The sequence below is a fragment of the Herpailurus yagouaroundi genome, unplaced genomic scaffold (assembly GCF_014898765.1).
Source record: "Herpailurus yagouaroundi ecotype Mexico unplaced genomic scaffold, PumYag 77, whole genome shotgun sequence".
NCBI lineage: Eukaryota > Metazoa > Chordata > Mammalia > Carnivora > Felidae > Herpailurus > Herpailurus yagouaroundi.
In genome coordinates, this window is record NW_024412388.1 from 76,100,566 (window position 1) to 76,123,683 (window position 23,118).

A 23,118-nucleotide genomic window follows, 5' to 3' on the forward strand; every position below is an offset into this window, starting at 1 on the left:
TAGCCAGGGTTTGTGATCAGTGGGAGGCCTTGTTCCCACCGCCTTGCTCCCAGGGGTCCTTCATGCCTGTGACATTCCAGCATGGCCCCAACCACCAGCATGGATTCAGGGAGGGAGGCCACTCCCCAAAAGTTGTTCTGAAAGGGCTGCTGCAAATGGGTTATAGTTGTCCCCCTTTTGGACCTTTCTGATTAGCTTGTTTTACTGGATAAAACCCATTGTCAGCTCCCCCTGCCTTATTCTGGGATTGAGCTCTGATTGCTTCTGCTTTGCCTTCATGGAGAATATGGGCTTTTCTGTAGGTCATGTCTTGGAATTAGGTTGATACTTTATAGCCCTAAGAGCTTGCTCCTGTGATTAGGCTTTGTTGACACTCATCCTGTTCCTGGTCCCTGGCTCCCCTTACTTTAGAGTCCAATGCATGTGCAGTCCGCACCCATTCAGCTGGCCTCGGTGGCCTAATGTGTGTGTATGTGTTTTTTTTCTCCCCCTCTCTTATAAGAATTAAACATCCCTGGTTCCTTTCATATGCTGCCTTAGCTGTTTAACATGCCACATCATGGTCAAAATTTTCTTATCTTCACATGTACCTTCAACTCAGCAGAAGAATATAGGGAAAAAGAGGCAATGTTGCCTCCCTTTAATACATTTCTTAAATGATTATGTATAATAACATCTCCTTACAATTATTTACTAGAATTACATCTCATGGCAAGATTATCTGCAAAGAAGCCTGGGGAGTTTAATCTCTCTAGTTGTAATTTCTTATTCTACTTAAATTAGAAATTCTAATTTCTCATTGTCATTGCAACCTATGTGTCATGTGCCCAGGTAAAAATCGGGTGTTGTTTTTTATTTTATTAATTTTATTTTTTATTATTATTTTAAAAATATAACTTATTGTCAAATTGGTTTCCATACAACACACATTGCTTATCCCAACAAGTGCCCTCCTCCCTGCCCATCACCTACTTTCCCCTCACCATTACCCCCCATCTACCCTTAGCTTGTTCTCAGTCCGTAAGAGTCTCTTATGGTTTGCCCCCCTCCCTCTCTGTAACTTTTTTTTTCCCCTTCCCCTCCTCCATGGTCTTCTGTTAAGTTTCTCAAGATCCACATAAGATCTGCACTGCAAAGGAAACAACAAAACTAAAAGGCAACCGATGGTATGGGAAAAGATATTTGCAAATGACATATCAGACAAAGGGCTAGTATCCAAAATCTATAAAGAACTCACCAAACTCCACACCTGAAAAATTAACTTTATTTTTAAAATTTACTTATTTACTTTTAAATTTACATCCAAGTTAGTTAGCATATAGTACTATAATTCCTGATTATAATATACTATTTCAGGAATAGATTCCAGTGATTCAATCCTGTATATAACATTCAGTGCTCATCCCAACAAGTGTCCTCCCTAATGCCCCTTACCCATTTAGCCCCCCCCCCCACAACCCCTCCAGTAACCCTCAGTTTGTTCTCTGTATTTAAGAGCCTCTTATGTTTTGTCCTCCTCCTTGTTTTTATATTATTTTTGCTTCCCTTCCCTTATGTTCATCTGTTTTGTATCTTAAATTCCTTATATAAGTGAAGTCATATGATATTTGTCTTTCTCTGGCTAAGTTCGCTTAGCATAATACCCTCAGTTCCATCCATGTAGTTGCAAATGGCAAGATTTCATTCTTTTTGATTGCCAAGTAATACTCCATTGTGTGTGTGTGTGTGTGTGTACACACACACACACACACACACATATATATATGTATATATATACATACATACCACATCTTATTTATCCATTCATCCATCAATGGACATTTGGGATCTTTCCGTACTTTGGCTATTGTCAATAGCACTGCTATAAACATTGGGGTGTATGTGCCCCTTGGAAACAGCACACCTGTATCCCTTGGATAAATACCTAGTGGTGTAATTGCTGGGTTATAGGGTAGTTCTATGTTTAATTTTTTGAGGAATCTCCCTCCATACTGTTTTCCAGAATGGCTGCACCAGTTTACATTCTCACCAGCAGTGCAAAAGAGATCCTCTTTGTCTGTATCCTTGCTAACATCTGTTATTGCCCAAGTTGTTAATTTTAGCCATTCTGACTGGTGTGAGGTGGTATCTCATTGTAGTTTTGATTTTATTTCCCCTGATGATGAGTGATGTTGAGCATTTTTTCATGTGTCTGTTAGCCCTCTGGATGTCTTCTTTGGAAGAGTGTCTATTCATGTCTTCTGCTCATTTCTTCACTGGATTATTTGTTATTTAGGTGTTGAGTTTGATAAATTCTTTATAGATTTTGGATACTAACCCTTTATCTGATATGTCATTTGCAAATATCTTCTCCCATTCTGTCAGTTGCCTTTTAGTTTTGCCAATTGTTTCCTTCCGTGTGTAGAAGCTTTTTATCTTGATGAGGTCCCAATAGTTCGTATTTGCTTTTGTCTCCCTTGACTTGAGAGACGTGTTGAGTAAGAAGTTGCTGTGGCCAAGGTCAAAGAGGTTTTTGCCTGCTTTCTCTTCTAGGATTTTGATGGCTTCCTGTCTTATGTTTAGGTCTTTCATCCATTTTGAGTTTATTTTTGTGTTATGGTGTCAGAAAGTGGTCCACGTTCATTTTTCTGCATTTTGCTGTCCAGTTTTCCCAGCACCATTTGCTGGAGAGACTGTATTCCACTGGATGTTCTTTCCTGCTTTGTCAAAGATTAGTTGGCCATATGTTTGTGGGTCCATTTCTGGGTTCTCTATTCTGTTACATTGATCTATGAGTCTGTTTTTGTGCCAGTACCATACTGTCTTGATGATTACAACTTTGTAATACAGCTTGAAGTCCAGAGTTGTGATGCATCCAGGTTTGGTTTTCTTTTTCAGATTGCTTTGTCTATTCGGGTCTTTTGTGGTTCCATATAAATTTTAGGATTGTTTGTTCTAGCTCTGTGAAGAATTCTGATGTTATTTTGATAAGGATTGCATTGAATATGTAGATTGCTTTGGGTAGTATCAACATTTTAACAATATTTGTTCTTCTAATCCATGAGCATGGAATGTTTTTCCATTTTTTGTGTCTTCTTCAGTTTCTTTCATAGGCTTTCTATAGTTTTCAGTGTATAGATTTTTCACCTCTTTGGTTAGGTTTATTCCTAGGTATTTTATGTTTTTTTGTGTGTGTGTGTGCAATTGTAAATGGGATCGCTTCCTTGATTTCTCTTTCTGTTGCTTCATTATTGATGTATATGAATGCAACCGATTTCTGTGCAGTGATTTTATATCCTGAGACTTTGCTCTTTGCTGAATTCATGGATTTGTTCTAGCAGTTTTATGGTGTAATCTTCTGGGTTTTCCATATAGAGTATTATGTCATCTGTGAAGAGTGAAAGTTTGACTTCCTTCTTGCCAATTTGGCTGCCTTTTATTTCTTTGTGTTGTCTGATTGCTGAGGCTAGGACTTCCACTTATGTTGAATAATAGTGGTGAGAATGGACATCCCTGTCGTGTTCCTGACCTTAGGGGGAAAGTTCTCAGTTTTTCCCCATTGAGGATGATATTAGCAGTGGGTGTTTCATATATGGCTTTTATGATCCTGAGGCATGATCCTTCTATCCCTACATTCTAGAGGGTTTTTATCAAGAAAGGATGCTGTATTTTGTCAAATATTTTCTCTGCATCTATTGAGAGGATCATGTGGTTCATAGTCTTTCTTTTATTGATGTGATGTATCACACTGATTGTTTTGCAGATATTGAACCAGCCTTGCATCCTAGGCATAAATCCCACTTGGTCGTGGTGAATAATTCTTTTAATGTATTTTTGAATCCAGTGGGCTAGTTAGTATCTTGTTGAGGATTTTTGCATCCATGTTCATCAGAGAAATTGGTCTGTAGTTCTCCTTTTTAGTGGGGTCTTTGTCTGGTTTTGGAATCAAGGTAATCCTGGCTTCATAGAATGAGTTTGGAAGTTTTCTTTGCATATCTATTTTTTGGAACAGATTCAAAAGAAGCCATCAATGATACTGTAATAGCAATGTAGCAGGACAGATGGTGGCTGCACTTGTGATGAACATAGCAGAACGTATAAACTTGCCAAATCAGTAAGTTGTACACCCAAAACTAACATTGTGTGACAACTATACTCAAAATAGAAGGATAATCTAATATCACTGAAGGAAAACTGAGCAAAAAAAGTTTCTAGAAGGAGCAAGTTAGTAAAGATGAAGAGAGTTAAAATTGAAAAGTAACAGAATATAGAATGATTTAAAGGATTAAGAGGATTAGAAGGTATCTAAATGATTCCTAGGTTTTTAGCTTGAATAACTAAGTAGATGTCAAAAAGTAACAAAAATAAAATTCAGTCGATGTTGAATTTCTTCTAGAAATGTTTAATTTCTTGTATATTCATAGAACTTTCAAATGGAATTGCATAACCCTGAATACAAGTATCTCCTGATAGAAAAGCATTTATTCACAGTTTATCATACTTATCTGTATCTCCTGATAGTTCAAGGGGGCAGAGGCTATATGTATTGTTCTGTGATGTGAAGCCAATTCTCAGTTCATACAGGATACTAAGTAAACATTGCTACCATGAACTAATGTGTGGCTTAGGAGAAAGTTCTCCCTGGGAAGTTAGATACACATGCATTCTATATCTGTAAGACTCTAGTGTATGCATGGAAACAGTAGGAATATCCTTATAACACTTTGCCCAGAGGATGCATAAGGTTGGAATGAGAAAAGCAAAGGAATGGTGATGGAGCCCTGAGAACACTAATATTTTGGGTGTTACTACAGACAGAATAAGACATGAGGGAAACTGAGAAGGAGTGGTCAGAAATGGTCTTATGAGTTCCAGGAGAACATGCCTCAGAAGCCTTGTTGGAGCGGATGTCCCAAAGGAGGCAGTGATCAATAACATTAAATATTATTGGAGGGCTGAGATATCCAAGCAAAGAAGCGTTTAACGCCAAATTATGCAAGTAGAATGAGATAATTCTATTAGATCTGTAGCCAATCAACAGTTCCAAAAGAAACTTTTCATAAGAGTAATCTAGAGTGATGATTAAAAATGTTCCATCCATGAGGCACCTGGGTGGCTGAGTTGGTTAGGCTTTCTGACTTCGGCTCAGGTCGTGATCTCACGGTTCTTGGTTCGAGCCCCCTGTCTGGCTCTGTGCTGACAGCTCGGAGCCTGGAGCCTGCTTCGGGTTTTGGGTATCCCTCTCTCTCTGCCCTCCCCCACTCGTGATCTCGGTCTCTTAAAAATGAATAAATGTTTAAAAAAAATTTTAAAGTGTTCCATCCGTATTTGCAACCACTTAATTCTGATGTAGTTTGTGCATGGACCATGTATTTAAAAAGTACATGATACATAAACATGAATAAACTTTATCTTTTTAACAGTTGATCAGTGTAAACGAGACTGAATTGTTCATATAACACAGCTTTGTAGCCTCTATGGAATTCAATATAGTTAATACAAAATAAACCAGAAACCATCTCTTGGGATTGAAGTTGTTGGGGAGCTGAGGACCCTCGTGGCGGCCTGAGGAGGGAGGGGCTGCCCAGAGGGAGCGACCCCACCCGGCGTCCCTGCGAGGAGGGGTCGGGGGTCTGTCAGCCAGCCAGCCGGAGGAAGGCTACGGCCCTCCCTTCCGCAGCCACGGCGGCCCGCACGGGTCCTTTTCCCGCGCCGGGCTCCCCGGGACGCCCGAGGGGGAGCGGCGCCTCCCGGGACGGCGGCGCGCGCGCGCCGTCGCCCCCCAGGCGCCCGCGTGGACGCGCACTGGCTGAGTGGCGGGAGCAAAGCGCCCCGCGCCGGCCTCCCGCTGCCTTCCCGCGGGCGGCGCGGAGCCTGCGCCTGGGCCTGTGTGGTTAGTCTGGTAGCCGAAGCGCGCGCGGAAAGCCGGGTTTAGGAGCGAACTTACGTGGCGCTGGCGCTGCGGTCAGGGGACAAGTTCTCAGCAGCTCTCGCTCGCCCCTCGCGCGCGCGCGCCGCCAGCGTCTGGCTCCTCAGGAACCCGCCGGTTTCCCGGGATGCCTTGGGGCTGGTTTCCTTGAATGGGCTTGGGGTGGGGGTGGGGGTTGTAATATATACTTACTCATTTCTTATTTTTTCTCTCTTCTCACGCTTACCTTAAAAAGTACGCTTGTAGTTAACGTGAGTATTGTTTTCATAATAAAATATATATATGCACATGCGTGTATAAAACACCTAGTATTAACAGTCCAGAGGTAATCACTATGATTTTGTTGCATGTTTTTCTTGAATTTTACTCTACGTGTTCAAATGAGTTTTGGTATCGTGAAGCTTATATAATTTCGGGTTCTGCTTTAAAGAAAATAACGAATAAGAACTCTAAATATTTAAAACGAGCAAAGGAATCATAAGCAACTTTTTTTTTTTTAAGCTGACAAATGCTACAAACATTTTATCTTCGTTTCCAGTTTTTAGTTCTGTTAGGGTGCTTCCTTCCTGTCATATTTGAATTTCAGTTTGAGCAATAATTCTGGCATATAAAGTTGAGGCATACAGGTGAACTATTTGAATGCATCTTAAAATTGTATTCCCTTATACTGAGCAACAGAACAGGAACTGAAATTAGTCTTTCACGACATTATGTTGTCTTCTGGATGGATATAGGTAGGAGCTGTTTTAATAGACCCATGTGGTCTCTGGTTCGTCTGCTGCTTTTTTATGTCCAGAATGTTCTGAGTGAATTGAGAAGATACTAAGGATTTTACCCAATTTCACCAGTATATTTTTGTGAAATTGACTGACAATAATGAGGTAGAAACTAAGTACCAACATTTAGATATTAGAGATTCACTTTCATAGCTTTTTAAAGTTCCTAATGTGACAAACTTGTATCATAACAGTGTAACCTACCATATAAAAAGAATTTCAATATGAAATTTCATATTGTTTTAAAATCTCTTTTTCTTTGATGTATTATGTAATGCTATTAATCACATTCTTATTGGAAAGTTGACCTCAATGAGCCTGTATACCGTACTTCCTCATATTAAATATTAAAGTGTACTCTTCTTAGGTAGTATCATGGTGAAAGTAAATTCTTATTTTTTTCAGTGGTCTTTATTTGGGATTATTCAAATTGGGCAATGAGTTTTTGTTTTTTTTTTTCCTTCTGCAACGCTCCAGGGCACATTTTACTAATGCGTGTAACCCAATATGGAACTCATTATTAATGGATATTTAAAAACGACCAAAGCAGAGTTCTTACTCTTGGTAAAACCATACCTTGAAGGGGCAGATACTGTAAATCAAATAAGTGATCAGTGCTAATATGTTACAAATGAAACATTTGAGTCTTTTTCAGAGCAACAATTAATTGTACTTGGAAAAATTGTATGTAGATGGCTTCACAAGAAGGTACCATTTCTGCTGGATCTTGGAGGACGACTCTGATTTCATCAAACAGAGATTGGAGAGCAAAGGAAGGGAATGAGCAAATATGTAAAGCTAGTGAGTAAATGCTAGGAATCAGCCGGAGTCTATTGTAGCCAGCGGGCTCTTTGAGGTTGAGGTTGAAAGATCAATTGCTGGGGTGCCTGGGTGGCTCAGTCAGTTAAATATTCAACTTTGGCTCAGGTCATGATCTCACGGTTCATGAGTTCCAGCCCCATGTTGGGTTCTGTGCTGACAGAGCCTGGAGCTCGTTTCCGATTCCGTGTCTCCCTCTCTCTCTACTCCTCCCCCGCTTTGCGCGCTCTGTCAAAAATAAGTAAACATTAAAAAAATTAAAAAAAATATCAATTGCTACCTGGATCATACACTTTATTCCAGGGAAGGTAGTCTTTGAAGATTGTTAGACACGTTCAGAGCTGTGCTTGAGTTCCATCACCCTGATGGGAGAAGAGGGAGGGGGAATAGAGAGGGGACACCGGAGAGAGAGCTTATTCAGGAGGCTTTGGTACAGCTTAGGAAGCATTTTCTGGTCCTTCTACTCAGCAATACCAAGACAAACCTTCCTCTATGCCCTAGGATTCCACTTCTGAGTTTATTATGCAAGGGAGTTTTATACCTGTGTTCAACAAATCTTTACTATTTCATAAAAAATAAACCTGAAAATCCATATACTTATTGATAGTAGAATGAATAAATTATCTTCGTACAGCTCAACGTTTGCAGCTTACAATTCACACGATGAACTAGAAGACTTTTACAAATAGCTTATTGAACAAATGAAGCAAGATACAATACATACAATGTAATTCTAGTTATGTGAAGCCTGAAAGTAGGCCAAAGTAAATAATGTTATTTAGGGCTCAGATGTACATGATCAGATCCTAGAAAGGGATTGTGAAATGTGTGATGTTAGTTGGCCCTTAGCAGGGTTGTCAGAAGTTGAAATGTGTGCCTTTAGAATTTTAGAAATGTTCAATTTCTATACCTAGTGGTAATTTAGGTATTTGTTTTAAAATTATATTTATATTGTATATTTTACATTTATGTTCTGTGCACTCTTACGTATGTGTCATATTTCAAAATCTTCAAAAACGGGGATGCCATTTGTCAAAATATTGCTTTGAAAAGGAGCAAAAGATTGTGTTGTGATTGAAGTACGGGTCAAGAGAGGATTTCTTTTTTCCTGCCCCTTTTCCTTTTTATCTTCCCCACTATTTTTACCCTAAGTTAAAAATATTCAGTGTTGAGGAGAAGACTTCTGTTTCCAGAAAGATAAAGGAGAAATGCTTTCCCTATTCCCCCCACTAATTACCACTAACTGTCCTGGATATTGTTGGCATAACAAACCTTAGAAGATTCTGGAAGGGGAGGAGAAGGCAAATTAGCTGTGTACCAGTTTTAGTGCTGGAAAAGCTGATAACCCATAAATATCAGTAGGCTCCCAAACAAAAAACCTCAGCAAAGCACATTTTCTTTAGCCAGAGGCCTACAAAAGAGGCAACTTGGCAAGACAAAGAAAATTCTAGACAAAGCACTTTGTTCCAGCCCAACAGCACAGTAAAATCTGTGGACCAACCTCCAGACTCCCATACAGCAAGGAAAGGCCTAGACTTCTGCCTCACCTAGGAGTAAAGAGGTACCGTTATCCACTGCCTAAATGGTGTCAGAAAATCCACTAGGAATGTAGACTCTCATTCTTTTTTTTTTTTTTAAGTTTCTATTTATACTGAAAGAGAGAGAGAGAGAGAGAGAGAGAGTAGAGGGTGGAGGGAGTCAGAGAGAGAATCCCAAGCTCAAACTTACAAACAGTGAGATCATGACCTGTGGAATGCCTAACCAACCCTGCCACCCAGGCTCCCCTAGGCTCTCATTCTTTTTGTGTGATCATGAGGCACCCTTCCCCCTTCTCACTGGGTGGTGTCAGAGAAGGTATAGTGGACAGGCAAGACTTTCAGGAGTAAGGGGGCCACCTAACTGTGAGTAACAGCAGAGGCCATATTGGAAGCAGTAATGAGAACTCCTGCTGTCCTCAGCCAAGGTTTCATCAGCAGCAGCCTTAAGGGAAATGAATGGCAGACCACTAAAATGAAAATTTAGGAAGATTTCCTGTTTGTAGGATGAATGGTTAGAGAACAAAAGTAGCTTCCTTCCAAATATGGTATCACCTATTTGTAAATATGAAAAAGATCTTTTAGGAGCGCCTGGGTGGCGCAGTCGGTTAAGCGTCCGACTTCAGCCAGGTCACGATCTTGCGGTCCGTGAGTTCGAGCCCCGCGTCAGGCTCTGGACTGATGGCTCAGAGCCTGGAGCCTGTTTCCGATTCTGTGTCTCCCTCTCTCTCTGCCCCTCCCCCGTTCATGCTCTGTCTCTCTCTGTCCCAGAAATAAATAAACGTTGAAAAAAAAATTTAATAAAAAATAAAAAATAAAAAAAAAGATCTTTTATGTCACCCTCTGAGAGACACTTGGGTTCCTTGTTCCTTGGTACAGGTTCAGCTGACTGTACCTTTTTTCCTCTTTTACACCTAACTCCTTCTATTCATTTCATGCCACATCGTCGATGGTGACCACAGCTACTACCTGCAGGGACTGCCCAGACTCTTGGTCTTTCCTTCGCTTGCCTTGGCCTCTTTCCCCAAGAACAGATTTAGTGATTTGTAAGTGAGGCCAGTTGGAAAGAACATCTTCACCTTTGGTCTCAAGATCCAAACTGTGAAATTAAAACAGTAACTGTTTGGACTTGACATTGGTTTCCAGGTGGTGAATATTACATGTGAGTAGATTCTTGTAAAATTGCATGTGTCTGTTATACATTTTTAAAACTTTTCAAGGATAGTTCATTTAAGGTTAAGGAAGTTTCAAATTTATGAATTTGGTATCATGTCAGTCAAAATCCACTGTTAAAAGCAATTGACTTGCATTTTGCCTATTTGTCATTATTATAGCTCCAAGGATCTCAAAACCAGCACTTGTGTTGATAAAACAGAATTAATAGATACAGCATAATCTAAGAAAAAGGCTCATACTAGGAAGTGTACAAGGCTCTGAATTCCCTGATCTAGATCCCCTGAGTGCTCTTTGAAGGGTTCAAGGTCTAAGGACATTCTGGAGTCTGGTAGTTAGAGAGGCTTCCCAATATTACTTGAGGTGTGCCAGCCAGAACCTAAACACCAGAGTTAGATCACTAATTGGACCAGCTACTTAGGAAAAAATCCTTCTCCAATATGGGAATCCTTCCCACTGTGGGAGCAATGAGCAAACATGAAGGAGAGTATCAACCCCTTGCAACTGAGGAGAGCTGTTATTGTTACAGTGATGCCACTTTTTGCTGAGGTGGTGTGCCCAGCATGTTTCAGAGAGGTTTGGCAGAATCAGTGTCCGTTCCTTCTTTCCCTCCTCTTTTTCTCCTTCTCTGAAGCCAAACAGCTCCTCCTCTTCATAGGGTGTTATGCACAGCCTTTTGAATCAGAAATGTGTATTTATTACAAAATGTATTCTTCACATTATTTGGCTATTTTGCAGGAGTGTATCATTTGTAAACCGATATATCTACTATGAATAGGCTAATTAAACACACACATGGGTATGGTAGTAAAAAAGCTACTCCTGAAAATCTGCTTCTGTTTTAGAAATCATTATAATTTTGAGGATGATTTGAAGTTATTTTTTTTATTTGAAGTCATTTAAAATTTTTTTAATGTTTATTTTTGAGAGACAGACAGAAAGAGCATGAGCAGGGGAGGGGCAGAGAGAGGGAGACATAGAATCTGAAGCAGGCTCCAGGTTCTGAGCTGTCAGCACAGAGCCCAACGCAGGGCTTGAATCCACAAACCACGGATCATGACTTGAGTGGAAGTTGGAAACTTAATTGACTGAACCACCCAGGCACCCCTAAAGCCATAAACCCTAAAGTTGAGCATAAGTAGCCAATTGCCTGCCTATTTCCCTCCTAATTATATAGTCAACAGGCACATATACACATGCCCTCCAAAGCAGAATAATCATAGAAGTGTTTATTTATAATATAGCTACTTTAGTATCTTTTTAAATATTTATTTTTGAAAGAGAAAGACATTAGCAGGGAAGAGGCAGAGGGAGAGGCAGGGGGCGGCGGTTGTGGGGGAAGACACAGAATACCGAAGCAGGTACCAGGCTCCAAGCTGATGCTCAAACCCACAAATTGTGAGATTATGACCTGAGCTGAAGTCGGATGCTTACCCAACTGAGACACCCAGGCACCCCTAGCTAGTGTAATATCTTAAGTGCTCATCCATACTGGAACAGTGTGATAGGTTTAAAAAAATGACCTATCAAAGGCATATCCATGTCCTAATTCCCATAACCTGTGAATGTTACTTTTCTTAGAAAAAAAGGTCTTTGTTTTCTTGATCTGGGTAATAATATAGGGATATGTACATTTTGTGATATTTCACCCACTGTATACTTTTCACCTGAGCATTCTATAGTCCCTGTGTTATAGTTTAATTGAAAAGTTAAAAAAATTTCTCTTAGAACTCCTTATATTAATACAAAGTCTGCTTGAGACCTTTAGTTACCAATATTTGTCTTAATCACAAAGAAAAAAAAAAAAAAAAGAAAAGAAAGACAAAAAGAAACATGCTCCAAACTTCTACCTCTTCTATGTCAAAGTTATCTAATAAAGTCAGGACACTGGAGGATTACTGGATAATATAAAGTCTGATATAAATTAGGATTCTTACCCAAGCTGTAAGAAAATAGTTTCAGATCTTAAAATGGTCATTGCATCAAAAGAGTTTGGAGTTATATTCCACAATAATTTGAGTGATATTAGTCAAGGACTCATTGATTCTGTCTTTCCTGTTGTCTCCCTAAGTTTCTGTCTGGTAATTTTTTTGCAATTGGTAATTTCCAAAGTTCTTTGTCTCTCCATAAATGTGTGGTTCCAATTTCAAGACAAAGTTTAAAACTTTATTTTCTATTAATATAGTTGAGACTGAAAGTGACAATAGGCCAGGGCTACTTTGAAATTGGTCTAATGCTGAGAAATCAGCTTCTTTTTCCTATTCATTACAATCTACTGTTTATTCCAGAGAACTAAATTCCAGGGACAATTGAATGTTTTGTGAATTTTGTGTGTAGAAGAGCTGAATTTCTTGTGCACCCTTCAAACTGCTTTCTGATAAACATATTGTCTGTAGACAAATTTGGAAATGTTGATGAAGAATAATTCATCAACAGGTGGGGGCACCTGGATGACTCAGTTGGTTAAGTGTCTGACTCTTGATTTTGGCTCAGGTCATGATCTCACAGTTCGCAAGATGGAGCCCTGAGTTGGACTCTGCATGACAGTATGGAACCTGCTTGGGATTCTGTTTGTCTCTCTCTCTGCCCCTCCATAGCTCATGCTTCTCTTTCTTAAACATTTTTTTTTTTTAAAGAATAATTCATGGGGCACCTGGATGGCTCAGTCGGTTAAGCATCCGACTTCAGCTCAGGTCATGATCTCATGGTTCGTGAGTTGGAGGCCCACATCAGGCTCTGTGCTGACAGCTCAGAGCCTGGAGCCTGCTTCAGATTCTGTGTCTCCCTCTCCTCTGCCCCTGCCCTGCTCATACTCTGTCTCTGTCTCTCAAGAAGTGAATAAACATTATAAAAATAAATAAATGCATAAATAAATACATAAATAATAAAAAGAATAATTCATGGTGTGTATAAGATCATTCTGTCCCTGAAAAAAAAAGCCCTATAAATCAATAATATATAAATATATATTCCTAGAAGAATATATAGTCCAAAATTAACAGTATTTCTAGTTCAATATGTTTTATAACAAAGTATATCCCATGCGTTTTTTGCTAGTTTCAAAGGATTAGAGGGTATATTTTGTTTTTATACTTTTCTGTATATTATGAATTTCTTTTCAATGATTGAATTATTTTTATAATCATAGAAATATATATGTATATATACTTTTTCCACTTTTGTTAAAGTAAAGCACTTCTGGAAAGCTATTTCTGTTTCAAAAATCATTATAGTTTTGAAGATTATCTAATGTATCACCTAATGTATTTCAGCTTGAACCATTGCTACTCAGCACATAGATACATATATGTATATATTGCATGCTTGAAACAGTATGTGTATGTAGCTATACAGTATGTATATGTATATGTATATGTATATGTATATGTATATGTATATGTATATGTATATGTATATGTATATGTGTGTGTATATATATGTATATATACATATGAATATACATATGTGTGTATATATAGACTTGACACAGTGTTTATGTATAAGTACACAGTATATATATATACCTGCTAATGAGAGGCATTGTGAAACTCTTGAAAACTATATGTATACTTACCCCTCTAATACCATGAGAACCTTTGGTCTGGATTTCTCATTGTGAAGACTTAACCAGTTCAATGATAGTTTAGTCAATGTATAAATGCTTGGATGTAACGAATGTGGGCATAGAGACTTTACCATACCACACAACTGTAAGCAGCCTAAAATTAGAGTTTTTACAAAAGGAACAGAAACCACTTTTCGACACATAGCAAGTGAGTGAAAATGGGGAAAATTTCAAGGAATATAGATAAGTGGTTAAGTCGAAAGCAAAGTAGTCGTTGTAATGTCAGCCTAATAGCAGTTCTTCTCTTGTGTGACCTCTACTTTAGTCGAGTGTAAATAAGTTGAGGCCTATGTCTTTACATAGAATCTCAATTAAAATTCCACGTAAATAAAACAGGACTCAGAACATCCAGCTGGCATTCTATCTTAGGCAAAATTCTTCAGGTGATGAGAAGGTTATCTGTAGGTTCTCTCTCTGCCTGCACAATCTGAGGCATGCATGTGGCATGCTGAGCACTTGGGAAGCAACTATAGCCAGTGCGCCAATGTGACATACGGAAGGACAACCTGCCGCAGCCGCTGCTGCCTTTTTTTTTTTTTTTTAATGTTCATCTATTTTTGAGAGAGAGAGAGACAGAAAGTGTGTGTGAATGAGGGGAGGGGTAGAGAGAGAGGGAGACACAGAATCTGAAGCAGGCTCCAGGTTCTGAGCTGTCAGCACAGAGACTGACGCGGGGCTCAAACTCACAAACTGTGAGATCGTGACCTGAGCCAATGTGGGACACTTAACTGACTGAGCCATCCAGGCGCCCCTTGCTGCTGCTGCTGCTTCTTTTCCTTCTTCTCAGCCCAAGCCTTGCAGCTGCTAGGACAGCAGACAAGACTGTCATAGCAGTTTGCTATGGATTGGCAGAAGCTAAGGAGTGGCCTTTACTTCCTTGGGTCTGTGAACCAGCTTTCCATTGTGAATCTGAGTAGTAAGAAATCCCTCAACAATGCAGTTGTGTCTGTGCATAGTCAGTATTCCAAATAGCCCATCAGCTTCAGTCTTACTTAATTTTTGAATGCTGAGATCAATGTACCACCTTTGCTCTGTACATAAATCAGTGATGGATTAAAAATGGCTGCAAATATATTGCCATACTTCACAGAGTGAGGTAGATTTCATTTCTCCTGCCTTGGGCTGTCCCTAGGAACTATCCTGATCAACAGAATGCAACGAAAGGGCTGTTGAGTTCACTGGGTCTTAAGAGATCTTTAATTTCTTATTTTGCTCTTTGGAGCACTCTGTCTTGGAAGCTAGCCACGTGAGAGTGTCCTGCTGTTCAGAGGCCGTGTTTGGTGCATGTAGAGAGAGAGAGAGAGAGAGAGAGAGAGCAGTGGGTGCAAGTGGATAACCTTGTGTCTGAAACATTTAGGACCTACCAAATTTTTCCAATTTTGGAGAAAATAGAAACAAAGGAGTACAGTTACGTTTTTGAAAAATTTAATCGTTATTTACAGTTAAAAATATATGCAAACAAATATGTTTACACAATCCATAATTTTAGAGAAAAATCAGTAGGCTTTTATATGTTATTGCAAAAAATTACGATGATTTAACTTAAGCACTAAGGTAAGGATAAAATTAAATGATCCCCATCAGATTTTTTGACGCCTTATCTAGCATTCCATATACCTTTTATTTATAGGCCTTAAAGGATTATAAACATGTGACACACAGTCATTAAGTCTAATATAAATTGCCTCGTGATATAAACTGTCCCATGTAAGTTATGCCCTTTGTGAGGATGAACAAAGAAAAGTCTTATTTAGCCCTCAGCTTATGGCATAGTTTCTATGCTGGTAGTTCTTTCCATCTTCTGGAGTACCCCTATTTTATTACCATGTGGGATTTTTTTTCAGTTTAAAATCTAAGCAGACTGTTTACTAACTGTACCTAGGATTCACATCATTGCCCCTAGAGCCTACACGCACTTGAGAACCATACATTATTTCCCTAAGAAGCGAGGTTAGTTGTCCTCACCATTGGTGCCTCCCTCTGATGACATCCAGCATAAGACCACTTGGCAGGGGTGATACTCAACTCAGCCCATGACTTTGGCCAAATTCTACTTGACTTAGCTCATTGTGAATAACACCCCTTAGGCCACTTCTAATCCCCCCAATGCAAAAATGGAAAATTGGAGGGAAGAATTTGAGTTCTAAGACAAAGTTTTCCCTGATGGAACCAACCCAGTATCACCCCAAATAGAGACATTGATAAAATTCCCTTATTACACAATTCGCAGTCTCTTTAAGGAAGCAATAATCAATTAAACTATGGAATTATTGAAATGTACATTTTACTAATTACAAGCCTTGCAACTATATAACTGTACAAAAGTTTGATACAATAATTATGAAGTTTATTTAAGTGGTGATTGTCCCAAGTTCTATAGTTTCTCATTCTTTTTTCTCTTTAGTGAAAGTGAATGAGGAAAGTTCTGATGTTTAGCTCTTTAAAGTAAGATGCATGTATCATCTTGTGAGACAATATTCCTCTGGAGATCCTGGATTTCGTTGTGAAGTCTTCTGCGTTCATCTTCGATTTCCCTATTGAGATTTACGGTCTGTTCCTAAAGAGTGATAAGTAAAACAATTGAGTTTAGCAGGCGCTCATGTCCAGATCACTTGAGGGGAAAAAGCCCAAATCATTGATTTTTCTTTGTTTATTTTAATCCATCAGTAAATAACCAAAGACAGTCCCTGAATTCTTTCCCATTCTTGGTCTCCTATTGTCTAATCCCTCTCCCATACCTCTCTCTCTAGTTCCAGGAACATCATCTCCCGATCCCTGAAATATTGGTGTCCCAAGAAATATACCCTGAGGCCCCCTCCTCCTTCTCCCCTTATTTTATACATCCTCCTCAGGTGATCTTTGTCACACCTCAACTTTAATTCTCATCTATACAGAGAGGAATGTCAGCTCTAGCTTGCAGAGGAGGGTGTGTAGGTGTGTAGGAGGGTGTGTAGGTGATCTCTACAATCACGCGAGGAGTCTGAGTCTCTGATGAGGCAATTTTTTCTAGGTCTTCACAGTTATGGGGCAGAAGTACAAGGAGAGCGAGGGGACCAAGAGCCTCGGGTTGACTATACCGCCCTTCAGTGCAGAGCTGTAATCTCAAAAGGTCTTGGAGCTTGTGCCTGGGAAACTGGGACCTGCTGGTCGACGGGCCACACTGGGGAAGTGTTGTCTCAGAAGAGTATTCACCTAAGATTTTTCCACAGGTTTGCAGAAACAAACCATTGCAGATCCTCCTCTCTGGGAAGGCAGTTTAGGTAACTTGCTGAGTCAATATTGACATTGTGTTCTCTCTCTTTGGAACTTCGTTTTTCTCATTGCAGAAATAGGGACCTAATACTTGTGCTTTGCAATGAACAGGATAGGTGAGAGCATGAATGCAAAGTGCTTTGTATAGTGCGAAATAAATAGGAGCTACTGCTTTGTGAGCAATGATAATAGTAAAGGACTGAATGAAACAAACTGCAAGTAAAGGCCTTCAGAACCAGTGATGATTAAGGCAAGGACAGGGCATAGACACAAAAAGATGAATTAATTTAATAAGGTAATCACAACCAAAGAAGACTGTCTAGAGCAATGACCAAGATACCAACAGCAACAAAAACAAACAAGTGCTAATTACCAGGGGTTAGAAAGCTCCTGGGCGTTTCACACATATTAGTGCTTATTCTGGGCCATGCACAGTTCAAAACGCAAATGTTCTCACTTAATTATCAAAATAACCCTATCAAGTGGGTATTATTACTGTCTCTGTTTTCCACAAGAGGAAACCAAGGCACAGAGAGGATAGATAGCTTACAAGAACCATATATTTAGGAGGTGGGAGCTGGGCTTCATACCCGGGATGTTTAACTCCAGAGTCCTTGCCCTGAGCCATAATACTGTGCTGCCCCTCCCCCTTGTCACTGCTTCCTGCTCTCATCAATACAGGGAGGGGGGGATGTGAGAAAACCCTGAGATGCAATAATTGATGAATACCTGGAATCGAAGTTGCAGGACCCTCTGCTGTTGTCTTAACTGGTACTCTTGGAACATTTCCATTTGTCTCACTTGTTCCAGATGGAGTTGCTGCCTTTGCTCCATCACTTGCTGGTTATACCTTTGAATCGCCTCCAACCTTTGTGCTTCAATCCTTGCAGCCTCTGCTTTCACACGTGCCTCTGAGGAAAAATGACAACACTCTCTAGGATTAAAGGGTTTCTTCCTTCTGCTTCCCACTCTTGTTATTGCTACCACAGCGTAAAGAAAATTCCCTGGAACTGTGTTTCCCTTCCAGGAAACCATATTGCAGCTGACTGTATGTGCCCTGTTCACATTTAGGAATCATCTTTGGCATTCTGGCTCCAGTTTACTGATCACAGGTGAACCAGGCGAAATTAAGTTAAAATCTGTAGAAATGTCTGTCTTGCCTCTCCTTCGTTTTCGTCTCACCTTCTATCACCTTTTGCCTCACTGTGAGAGCCAGCTCTGTCTGTAGGATGGTATCACTTGTAGACTGTTTGGACTGCAAATATTTCTGCAGAGCTTTCTCAGCCTAGGAACCCCAAAAACATGCAGTTAGAAGTAGGAAACCGTGACAAGGAACGTTACAAGCCTTTATTTCTTTTTTGTCCCAGGATCTTTTCCTTCACGGAAGTGCTCAGCCCCATACTTGGTAAAACTGCCAATCAAGTCTCTTCTGTCACAGGGGTGGGTACAAGCCCTGGGCTGGCCAATCAGAGCATCCAAGGCCACTAGGTGCGAAGAATTTGGGTACAGGTGGGGAAATAACACGCGGATGTGTTAAAGGCGGGTACGGATGCTGGGCAAATATACTCTCTCCTGAGACTGAGGGCACGAAAGACTAGTTATGCTTGGAACTGTTGGTGTCACTCTGCTGCCATGTGGGGTGAGCCTGCCTGAGAATGAAACCAATAGTAAGGAAAACAGAACAAAAAAACTGAAGTGGAGATTGAAAAGAAAGAAGGAAGGGGGGAAATTATGACATTGTTTCAACTCCTGAACATAGCTATACTTGCAACGACATTTAAGTGTCTTGCTTTTAGTTTAAGTGAGCCAAGGAATTACCATTTTTTCTCAAGCTAGCTTCAATTATTGGGATTCTGTGCCATGTAACCAAGACAGTCCCTTCATTACAGTGAATGTTCATGGTTGCAATAAAAGTCTGGTGAGTATGGTGACATACTTCAGTTTAATTCCACAGCTATGATTAGAGTGTAAATACTTCCTTCCTGTCCTCATTGATTTTTGAAAGAAGCCCCTTAACACTTTCCTGCAATTGATAGATAGAACTCAGAATACCTGCATTCCTTTCCTGGGCTGCTGATAGTACCTTGCTTTCAGCTCTTCTGTCTTCTGAATGAAGAGAAAATGTCCTCCTGGCTTTGAATAAATCCCCTGCTTCACCTCATTTTCTAGAGGACCAAATATAGCCTGAAGTAAAGCTGAGCAACGGTTCGATGATGCCTCCATGTTCTCGTTACAAAAGTCATCCTTTCTGGCTTCTAGCAGAGTCTTCAAAGAGATAAGCGGCCATGGAAAAACTGTTAGCAGCACTTCAGCATTTCTAGAAATGGTTCTCAAGAAGAATCTTTATATTTTTTCTAGAAACTGGAGGACTACAAGTAAGACTATATCCTTCCCACCAAAACCTAGAAAAGTTCCAAAGATGATACACTGTAGAAAAATTACTTTGCTTTTGTGTGTGGAATCCCCTAAAGCCTCTTTCTTTTGCTATTTCTGCTTTGGATGTTGTCTTTAGACTACAGATCTCTAGCCTCAAGCCTTAATTTTAAATGCAACCTACTATTTGACAACATTTCTGGGGTTACCAGTGAGTAAGGGGAATGCAATACCTGGCTGGAATGATATAGTATGTGCTATTAAACCTGGAGACATAATCTTTTAGTAGGCCCATTTGGCAATTCTGTATGCTTATTTAATAAAAAAAAGAAAAGCTAATGAATACCTTATGCATAAAATGTTGTAAGGGAAAAGATGACTCTACATAGGTGTAACGTGGTAAGGTAGGTTGTGTGTATGTGGAAGCTTTAGAATCTGTAGGGCCCAGAGTAGTCACATGTTTGTTTGTTTTCAGAATAACAGTGATAAGTTGATCACAGAAGTGGTAATCATTATTTTTTCAGTCTAGTGAGGATTGTTTTTCATCATTCATTCCCTGTTTGCCTTTCATAGCAATAAAAATCAACTTTGCCTCTTATGGCTCATAAGTCCCATGAACTAGATGGGGGAAAAAGATAATTACCTCTAATTGCTTCTGGAACTTTTGGTTCACATCCTTGAAAGAGTTCTTCATGAAGATTTCTATGGCCTCCCTTTCACAGGCCCCGTGCAGGTCCAGGAGCTCAGAGAGAGTTTCTGTGGGCAGCTGCACCTTCTGTTCCATCTGCTGGTCATAGTGGGCAATGGCCTTTTTCACTGCTGCTGAGTTCTTGATCTGGGCCAAGGCCACAACTGAGTTCTCCATGCAGGGCAGATCCCCACGGCTGATGGCATTAACACAGGTCTGCACTAAGCTCTTCAGATCTTCACAGGGGGAAGAGATGCTTATATTATTTGCAAGAAAGAGGGCATGTGGCACACTGGGTAATTCTGTGCATGTTAATTTCCCAACACATTGCCTGCATTTTCTTAGCATTCTGCACACTGTTCGTGTGGCCCAACTAAGTTCCTTTGGGAAATTATGTGACCAAGAAGCAAGATTGTTCTTTTTAAGATTGAAAAGAAAGTATTCAAAGGGGAAGACTCAAGATGTGTGTGATCATCCACGTTTCATCTTTTTCCCATTGTGGAATGAGAAAACGGTTATATAAAGTTAGGCATTTTCATTTGATTAGAAGGCTATGGGCCTTTTGCCTCTTTACTCTTTCCTTTATTTCCCTCTTCCTCAGGTTTCTATTCTCTTCAGAATTACCTTCAGTCTTTCACTTCAGTATGTAAAGCTGGCATTAGTGTTATCCTGCTCTAGAAAAGCACAAAGTAAGCACATTACAGTACGTCTCCTCTACCCTTTGTTGGAACTTTCCTGTTTGTATCCCTTGTCCTTTGCACACTTTTGTTTGCACTCAACTTCCTTCCAGAGTGCAGTAATAATTTACAGACTTCTGAGACTACAGATTGTAGGAGAAACTGGACCTAGAATTCTCCTTAGATTTCTTTTAGGGTTCTAGACAACCTGGGCCTCTGTTTAATGTTTATGTGAGCTTACTTCATTTCTACAGAGAATATATCCTCATCTTGTGTCTCCCAAAGGCTGTGATATATAATGTGCTCTATTGGTGAAACAAATGATGCCAACCCATGTGGGTTAGTCTAGTTCAATGGTGGACCACTTATGGGGAGAACTTCTTTACCTTGACCTTTTTTTCAGGGTATGTTTCTATTTTGTTCTACTTTGGAGGCATTACTAAAAACGGACTAGAAATATTTTTGGTACCCACTGGAATTTCGTGAAATGCATTTTCAACATTGACAATGGAAGGAGAAACTTTTAACAGTACCCTATTCTTTATGTTGAATTGAAGGAAAAACCTAAAAAAGGTACTCACAGGGTCCATTGACCTTGATGCCTCCTGAAAGAGTCTTAGTCTTGGAACGGTTGAAGATGTAGGAACAGAATGCTGCCACTTGTTGCACAAAATCAGGATCCAGCTCATCATTACGCAGTGTCTCAAGCTGGGCAAACTTCTTCCAGTGAGCAGGAGAGTCGAAGATAAAGCATTTCCTTATTGGAAAGAATTCTTTTATACATAGACGGGGCAAATTGAAATTTTGAAGGCTTTTATCGGTGCCTGGGGAAGAAAAAATAGGATTCATTTAGTATAATATTAACATTTGTGTTAATTTATTCTCTTCATTTAAATGTGCCTTCCACCTGATTATTTATTTCAATACATGTTCACAGAACCTAGGCAAAAAGCTAAAAGGTAACTAATCAGGGAAAGGAAAAGAAAATTTGCTCCAAGAACAGGGGAGTAATACAGTTTAATGTTGATGAGTCTATTAGTTCACTATAAATTAATATTTATTTGGTAGTTTAGCCAGGTGACAATGAATTTAACTGCCTGTACACGAGAGGTAATTTCTTGTATTCTCTCTCTCTCTCTTCCCCAAACTGAAATCCCTGTTACCTTCCTTTAGCTTCAGTGATTTCTCCAGGTATTCATCTGCTGTGATAAGTTGCCCGTCTATTTCTAGGTCTAGGTAGAAATCTCTCAGAGTCCACACTAAGTCTGGGTAGAAGTTAGCAAAGTTAGTTGTATCTTCAACCCCTTCAAGATCAGGTGAGGATACTGTCCAGAGCAGATTTGACAGTTCTGTCACATAGCTGGGAAGCAGTTAAGGAAAACTCATGGATACAGGACTACATCTAAGCCCATATTTAATTCCAGGTCTCCCTATACTTTTATTTCCCCTTTGGGTCTTAACCAACTCCTCATTTCATTTGTAAATATAAGGACTCTTTTTCTTGTACCTTAACACTTATTATGTTTTCATTTTTGTGTTTGATTCACAAAGACTCACAAACACAACTGGTGAATAGAGTTCTCTCTGGCTTTGGTGCCATCTTGGACCACAAAAGGATACTGCAACAAGTCCATAGCCCTCTGGTCAATTTTGTTCATAGTATTGTATACAAAGGTACTACTCAGTAGTATTGCCAGTGCAAATATCTGGGTATCATTCTTCTTGTCACCCTAGAAGAACAAATTTAAGTCATGTCTCATGGTATTCCCAGATGAACAATCATTAAAAATAGTCCCTTGACCTACAAATGTTAAACAAGACCAAAAAAATGATCGTGAGAAACATATGAACTTTGAATAGTTCTATTCACATTGATAATTTTTATACAGAACTATATATTTTTAATTCATCAGTTCCTTTTATAACTAGTTAGGTATTTGAAAAATGGATAGTCAAAGTTTGTGGAGTAACTAGAATACTTAAAATCAAGATTTACATCAAAAACCAAAAACAAGTATTGGTGAGGATGTGGAGAAAAAGGAACCCTTGTACACTGTTGATGGGAATGCAAACTGGTGCAACTATTGTGGAAAAAAGTATGGAGGTTCCTTAAAAAGTTAAAAAGAGGGGAGCCAGGGTGACTTAGTTGGTTAAGCGTTGGACTTCGGCTCAGGTCATGATCTCACAGTTTGTGAGTTCAAGCCCCGTGTCGGGCTCTGTGCTGACAGCTCAGGGCCTGGAGCCTGCTTCAAATTCTGTGTCTCCCTCTCTCTCTGCTCTTCCCCTGCTCAC

The 23,118-nt window shown here is 39.7% G+C and overlaps 2 protein-coding genes across 3 annotated transcripts in view; both read right to left on the reverse strand.

The window, feature by feature from the left end:
- The window catches only part of LOC121027436 (guanylate-binding protein 4-like), a 45,496-nt gene extending 39,501 nt beyond the window's left edge, over window positions 1-5,995 (reverse strand). The window contains exon 1 of the mRNA XM_040470893.1: window positions 5,927-5,995. The gene's annotated coding sequence lies outside the window, so the exon portion shown is untranslated. The remainder of the gene's footprint in view (window positions 1-5,926) is intronic.
- Window positions 5,996-15,244: 9,249 nt separating this feature from the next.
- Window positions 15,245-23,118, reverse strand: part of LOC121027437 (guanylate-binding protein 5-like) — a 14,015-nt gene continuing 6,141 nt past the window's right edge. For both annotated transcript variants that reach the window (XM_040470896.1, XM_040470894.1), the window contains exons 4-11: window positions 22,447-22,556; window positions 21,990-22,186; window positions 21,408-21,650; window positions 20,105-20,385; window positions 19,141-19,353; window positions 18,271-18,373; window positions 17,818-17,999; window positions 15,245-16,393 (exon numbers count right to left, since the gene is read on the reverse strand). In XM_040470896.1, coding sequence (XP_040326830.1) covers window positions 16,277-16,393; window positions 17,818-17,999; window positions 18,271-18,373; window positions 19,141-19,353; window positions 20,105-20,385; window positions 21,408-21,650; window positions 21,990-22,186; window positions 22,447-22,556 — 1,446 coding nt within the window. In that variant the 3' untranslated portion in view covers window positions 15,245-16,276. The remainder of the gene's footprint in view (window positions 16,394-17,817; window positions 18,000-18,270; window positions 18,374-19,140; window positions 19,354-20,104; window positions 20,386-21,407; window positions 21,651-21,989; window positions 22,187-22,446; window positions 22,557-23,118) is intronic.